The sequence below is a fragment of the Centruroides sculpturatus genome, unplaced genomic scaffold (genome assembly GCF_000671375.1).
Source record: "Centruroides sculpturatus isolate CEXI.00-Female unplaced genomic scaffold, Cexi_2.0 scaffold423, whole genome shotgun sequence".
Lineage (NCBI taxonomy): Eukaryota > Metazoa > Arthropoda > Arachnida > Scorpiones > Buthidae > Centruroides > Centruroides sculpturatus.
Genome location: NW_019384765.1, coordinates 572,218 through 578,818, shown reverse-complemented (window position 1 = coordinate 578,818; position 6,601 = coordinate 572,218). Strand labels below are relative to the sequence as shown.

At 29.1% G+C, this 6,601-nt stretch overlaps 1 protein-coding gene across 1 annotated transcript in view; it reads right to left on the bottom strand.

The window, feature by feature from the left end:
- Positions 1–5,771: 5,771 nt before the first annotated feature.
- Positions 5,772–6,601, bottom strand: part of LOC111628904 (zinc finger and SCAN domain-containing protein 23-like) — a 49,455-nt gene continuing 48,625 nt past the window's right edge. The window contains exon 10 of the mRNA XM_023372761.1: positions 5,772–6,451. Within this exon, the coding sequence (XP_023228529.1) occupies positions 6,131–6,451 (321 nt within the window). The 3' untranslated portion in view covers positions 5,772–6,130. The remainder of the gene's footprint in view (positions 6,452–6,601) is intronic.

Sequence of the window (6,601 nt, the reverse complement as noted above, 5' to 3'; positions counted from 1 at the left end):
ACAATCCATCAAGTGGTACTTTGTTCACAAACCTTTCCGAAGAAAAAAACACTAGTCATGGACCTAGTTGTACAAATTGTGAACAAAATAATGGCAAGACCACTATATCATCGGCAATTTTGTGAACTTCTTAACGAAGTCAATAGCCAATATTTCGATCTTCTTTTACATAATAAAGATGGCTTTCCAGAGCAGCAGTGTTAATGCGATTTACTGCTTGCATCGAAGAAATAATTTATTATTATTTTTAAACAAAAAGATCTTGAATACGTTGAGCTCAATAATCACAATTGGTTACAAAACTTTTATTTTATGGTGGACATGACCTCACATTTAAACACACTAAACAAGAAACAGCAAGGGAAGGCAGATGCAGCTATTTTGCTTTTAGAACTACTTGCTTTTGAACAAAAATCATGTTTGTTTACCGCAGACTTAGAGAAAAGCACATTGATACATTTTCCTATGTTGAAGAAATATCAACAGGATCAAATTTCAATAGATTTAACGTATTTCGCGTAAATAGTGGTAAATATGAAATCGGAATTTGGTGAGAGATTTAAAGAGTTTAGAAAGGAAAAGGCAACCACTTGAAATGAATTCTACCAATTTGAAATATTTCACCTTTTAGTGATATTGATAAAGCAGTTTTTCAACTAGAACTAGATTTAAAAATCAAGGAAATGTGAGTTCAAAATCTGTAATCTTAAAAGTGAATTAGAAAATTTAGAGACAGAAATCTACTTTTGTAGCACAACATAAATGGTCTGAGATATAAAATCTTAAAGGCAAAATCAAGTTGTTTTTGATACTTGGAACATTGCCTGTTACTTACAGTATATTCAATTAAAAACTTATGCATTTGGACTTCTGTCGATTTTCAGATCGACATATTTTTGCGAAAAGACACTTTCGAACATGAATTTTATTAAAAATAAACTATGAAATCAGCTAAATAGTGTGTTTGCTGTCTTTGAAAGTAACGTCATATTTACCGAATTTTGACAAACTTTCTCGATTCAGCAAAAAAAAAAATAATAATAAAAAACTCATTAGAAACTATATATTTTTCTTATTTTTTAAAGTGAAGTTTTCTATTCCAATTTTATTATTCATACAAGTTAAATATATTATTAAATATTTGAAATCCCAACATACTGTTTGACCAAAGAAAAATGTTAATTTATATGTAAGAATGTTTAAAATCACGTTTTTACTTTAATAATTATATTTTATAATTACGACTACATTGATAGTAAATAATTGAATTGCAGTGTATTTTATACAGCATCTTTAAGCAAAGCACAAATAAATCCATTAAAAAAAAGAAAAAAAAAACCCCAGGTTTTAGGCTCAATTTTCAAAAATGTATATTTCATAAATCAAGCTGCTAACTTGCGGCTCCGTAACTATTATTTTGGTAAATATAATTCTAAAAATGGCTCTTTACGAGTAAAAGGTTGTCGACCCGACTTGTGCATGCCATTTTACGTAAGTCGAATTTGTAAATTGCTTACGTGTAACTACGTAATTAATTATTTAATACTGTATTTATGTGTACTGTACTGTACTGTACATATATTATTTTTTTTGTATAAAAGAATGGTTTACGAGAAAGAGTGCCCAGTACGTTTGCGTATGTGCTAGCAATTAGAGCAATAAAGTAATAAATCGGTACAATGAGAAAGAGAGAGTGAATGAATGTTTGAAATAGAATAATTCTTTGTAAAATTACATGTTACTCTATTCAGATTTTTTCTTCCAATTTTTGAGATTTACATTTTACGTAACTGCGAATGTACGTAAGTCGCGTGTACAGTAATATGCCGAGTTACGTCCCTCCAATGATCAACATTTCAACTTATTGTCAATTGTATCTTTTTTTTCTTTTCCTTTTTAAAATCTTTCCATTATGCAAGCGTTAAAACGGTCTTTTTCTATGACAATCATAGATTTGGCTATACCCACAATGGGGGATGGCCAGAGATGCTACTGCCCTGGCCATTTGAGAAATGGACAGGAAAATAGCACATCTAGAAACAAATCTCAAAGGGCAATTTTTAATTATAACTGTATAAATGATTTTTTCAATCTTAGATTAATTATTAGAGTATGAAACACACATTATGGTTACAGAAAAATGGGAAAAATGATCTTAATTTTAAAACAACAAAGTTAAATTTGATGACAACATAGAACCTGATATTTCATTTATTAAATTCCGAATTAGTGACTCATTTTATTTATATGGCATTTGAAAATGCCGATGATCATTTTTTTAAATTAAACTTGTATTTTATTTTTAAATTAAATTTTAAACTTTGCTGTAAGATTAATTTACTATAGATAGGAACAGTTGTCTGCAGAAAATTAATTTCCATGGTTGCAGATCTGCTATGATAAAATTTTAAATTTTATATGAAATTTAAACAAAATTCAGTTTTAGAAATAAGTACTGTACATACAAAAAATAATTTTTGATTAAATTAATTTATAATTAAAATATATTATGTCATCCCATAAGTACTGTGATTTTTTTCTATACTTTTGAAAATAATAAACAACTTTTTTAATCAATTACAGTATATATTTTCCATAATTTCTACAACAGAAATATTTTCAAAGATGTTTTACAAATTTAGTAGATGTTTCCATTGACCTACTAAATTTTCATCACAGTAAAAAATTCTGGTAGTTCAAATTTGAAAAACTCAGTAAAAACAGTTCTGACTTCATCTGTAAGGCCCATCTGTTTTTCTGCTAAATCATTCTGAGGTGTTCTGAGCAAGTAACAATCTGGTATGATGTCAAAATGATAAAGTGAATCATCTTTTCTCAACCAAACTCTTCCAGTGTCTTAAGGTACATCAAGTAGTGTAGACCTGGCATTATATTTATGGAAGAGGATAGCTAATCAATTGAATAAAGGCAATCATTTTTTCCTATGCCAACTTCAGTTGATTCAACTGTTTGCAGTAAATCTTTATAGTAATTTTTTAGTTTGGAGATAACATTTCAAATTCTTTCATACCTCACCAAATACACCTTTGTCAGAAAAGTTCCAGGACAAAGCTTTAAAAAATAGAAAATTGCAATTACCAAGTAATGATCCTAGCTCCTGTCAAAGTAGTTCCTTCAGTTATCTATACACAATCGCCAATGTTTCTGTAGGTCTTGGAAGCAAGCAGAGAAAGCTTCAAGTGTGATGCTTCTTAGCTCATTTGTCACAGTCCATTGGATGTCTGCGATATTTTGACGAAACGTCCCATCCCTTTCCGTTGCTTTTTCTCTCGCGGAAGCAAGAAAAAAATCACACTTTTCTGACAAAGAGTTGTACTGAAAGGAGCATTTCGTCTGCTTGCTTCCACGAACTCCAAAAACATTGGCAATTGTGTATGGATAGCTGAGGGAACTACTTTGACAGGAGCTAGGATCATTACTTGGTAATTGCAATTTTCTATTTTTTACAAGCTTTGTCATGGACTTTTATGACAAAGGGTGTAGACAGAAAAATCTGCAGGTAAACTCTGTCTTAGCTGAGGTTGATCATCTTGAACAGGACAGCAATTATCTATGTTGCTTAACATTGTGGTATAGTACAGTATTCACTTTTTATCTCTATCATAATTATGAAAGATGAACACATGCTGTCTTTGATGTTGATTTTGCTCTGATAGGTTATATGGGACCCATTTTTCCAGTTTGGATGTCTTTTCAATACTTTTTAAGTGTTGATGAACAACTGAATTGAATGTTATAGCTAATTCTTCAGTTATTGCTGGATTTGTTTCAACTGCACTTCATAACAAATTTTCGTTGGTCATGGATCTTTCTGAATATTGTTCATCTTTTAAGCTGTAATTTCCAGAATAAAATTTTGCAAACCATCCTTGACATTAGCTTACACTGATAATACTGTCTCCATAAATTTTGTTACATCAAGTTATCAACAGTTGCATTATTTCCTTTTTTAAACCAAAACAGCATTATGCCCAAAATGCTCTTTAAAGCCAAGATTTAAAGAGCATATTGGGCATAATGCTCTTTAAATCTTGGACATTTATAACTTTATGCACTTCATTCAAAACTTGATACAGACAAAATAATGATGGACTGATTATCACAGTGAGTTTAACATTTATATGTGCATGTTGTTTATAATTTTTATTAGATATTTGTGCACTTTGAAAAAAAAACTACATTACTCATAGGGTGACTTGATAATTCAATTTTGAGATGTTTTCAATTCAATACTTTAACAGCAATACAGAAAAATTAAATTTTAAATATTGTTATAAAATACAAATTTAATGAAAAAATTATTTCAGTGTGAAAAATTTTATAGTACTACATATTACAATACAGGGTGGACCAAAAAGAATATACGTATTTCAAACTGATATATTTAATAAACTGTAAGAAATACAACTATGGAACTTGGGACACATATTTATGAAACTCTCTAGTTTAGATTACAGGTGTTCAATATGTCCTCCACCAGTGACACGAACGGTCCGGGCGGGAGTTCCATCCGGGTGTCCGGGAACCGGGGTCCGGGCTTCATAACTAACCTGCATCTCAAAACACGCCAAACTGTTGTTTTAGGCAGCTGCAATTCCCGACTTGCACGACGTGTTGATTTTGAAGGGCTACGTTGGTAAGCAGCTTGAATCCGTGCAACATTTTCTTCAGATACACGAGGTCGGCCAGGACTCTTTCCTTTACATACACAACCTGTGTCAACAAACTGACGGTACCATCTGCGAATGTTCCATCCATTCGGAGGATCAATTTCGTACCTCAACCGGAAATGTCTTTGCACTGTAATCACGGAATTACACTTCGCAAGCTCAAGAATACAAAAGCTTTTGTGCTGTGGTGTAGCCATTTTACAACAACTGTGAATACGTCATTGTAACCAATCACAACTGACATCTGGGGACAAACTAGACAATGCACTCGTTCCTCCGATACCCGCAGCACACCGCTACTATCGATAGTTTAATAAATATATCAGTTTGAAATATGTATATTCTTTTTGGTCCACCCTGTATATATATATTTAAATTCATTATATTTGAATTAATTTTTTATATACTTATACTAGAATTACTAGAATAAGTATTTTTATATAGTACCATAAAATCTTTTTAACTTCATTCCAATTTTTACAATATAAACACAATTTATTTATTTGTAACAAATATATTTCAACAAGTAAAACATATACAATTATCACATAATACAATATGTACAATTCATGCTTGTGCAATTAAAATACAAACAGTATCAGAATTTTTCTCTTATTATTTATAACAATAGGAAATTGGTTAATGCAAACCTTAAGTTACAATATAATTTTTGTTTTTAATGTACTTAATTAATAATATACAATTTCTATAACTACTGTGCGTTTTATAATTGACATTTTGTTATTCCAGATAAAAAAATTAAATTGAATATCTTCATTTTATTTAAATACAAAAACATATTTAAACATATATGACATCCAAATATATATAATATATTTGATTTGCCAAAGTACTATATANTCCACCCTGTATATATATATTTAAATTCATTATATTTGAATTAATTTTTTATATACTTATACTAGAATTACTAGAATAAGTATTTTTATATAGTACCATAAAATCTTTTTAACTTCATTCCAATTTTTACAATATAAACACAATTTATTTATTTGTAACAAATATATTTCAACAAGTAAAACATATACAATTATCACATAATACAATATGTACAATTCATGCTTGTGCAATTAAAATACAAACAGTATCAGAATTTTTCTCTTATTATTTATAACAATAGGAAATTGGTTAATGCAAACCTTAAGTTACAATATAATTTTTGTTTTTAATGTACTTAATTAATAATATACAATTTCTATAACTACTGTGCGTTTTATAATTGACATTTTGTTATTCCAGATAAAAAAATTAAATTGAATATCTTCATTTTATTTAAATACAAAAACATATTTAAACATATATGACATCCAAATATATATAATATATTTGATTTGCCAAAGTACTATATAAATTGTGTATATAATATATATTCTATCTATAATTTAGTGGTCCCTATCATGAATATAAAAATGATCTTTTCAGTAATTTTGTTGAAAAGTTGAGGCACTAGCTAATAAATTTATGGCAGTAAAATCTGACATTTGTTCAGCAACAGCAATTTGTACACCAGTGTTTGGAGCAATCGTTGTAGGATGATCCTGATGTTCTCTTTGCTCGACTGTCATTTCACTTGCCACTTCAAGTGACTGTTCACCAGTATGAACAAGCACAGTAAATTTTTCAATTTCTCTATAATCTGCTTGATTTACTTCTACTATGTGATTTAAAGCATCACTTGTAGGTAGTTGAAGATTAGGTGTTTCTGATTCTACTGGCAAATTGACAATATTTGGATGTGGCTATACAAAAATTAATAAATATAAATATAAAAACAGATCTTAATAAAAGTATATTATTTGTTTATTTACAATTATAAGAAAAAACTACAATTAATATAATTTTCAAATATTCCTATAATGTCATTGATAGTAAAGATAACTTATGTTGAC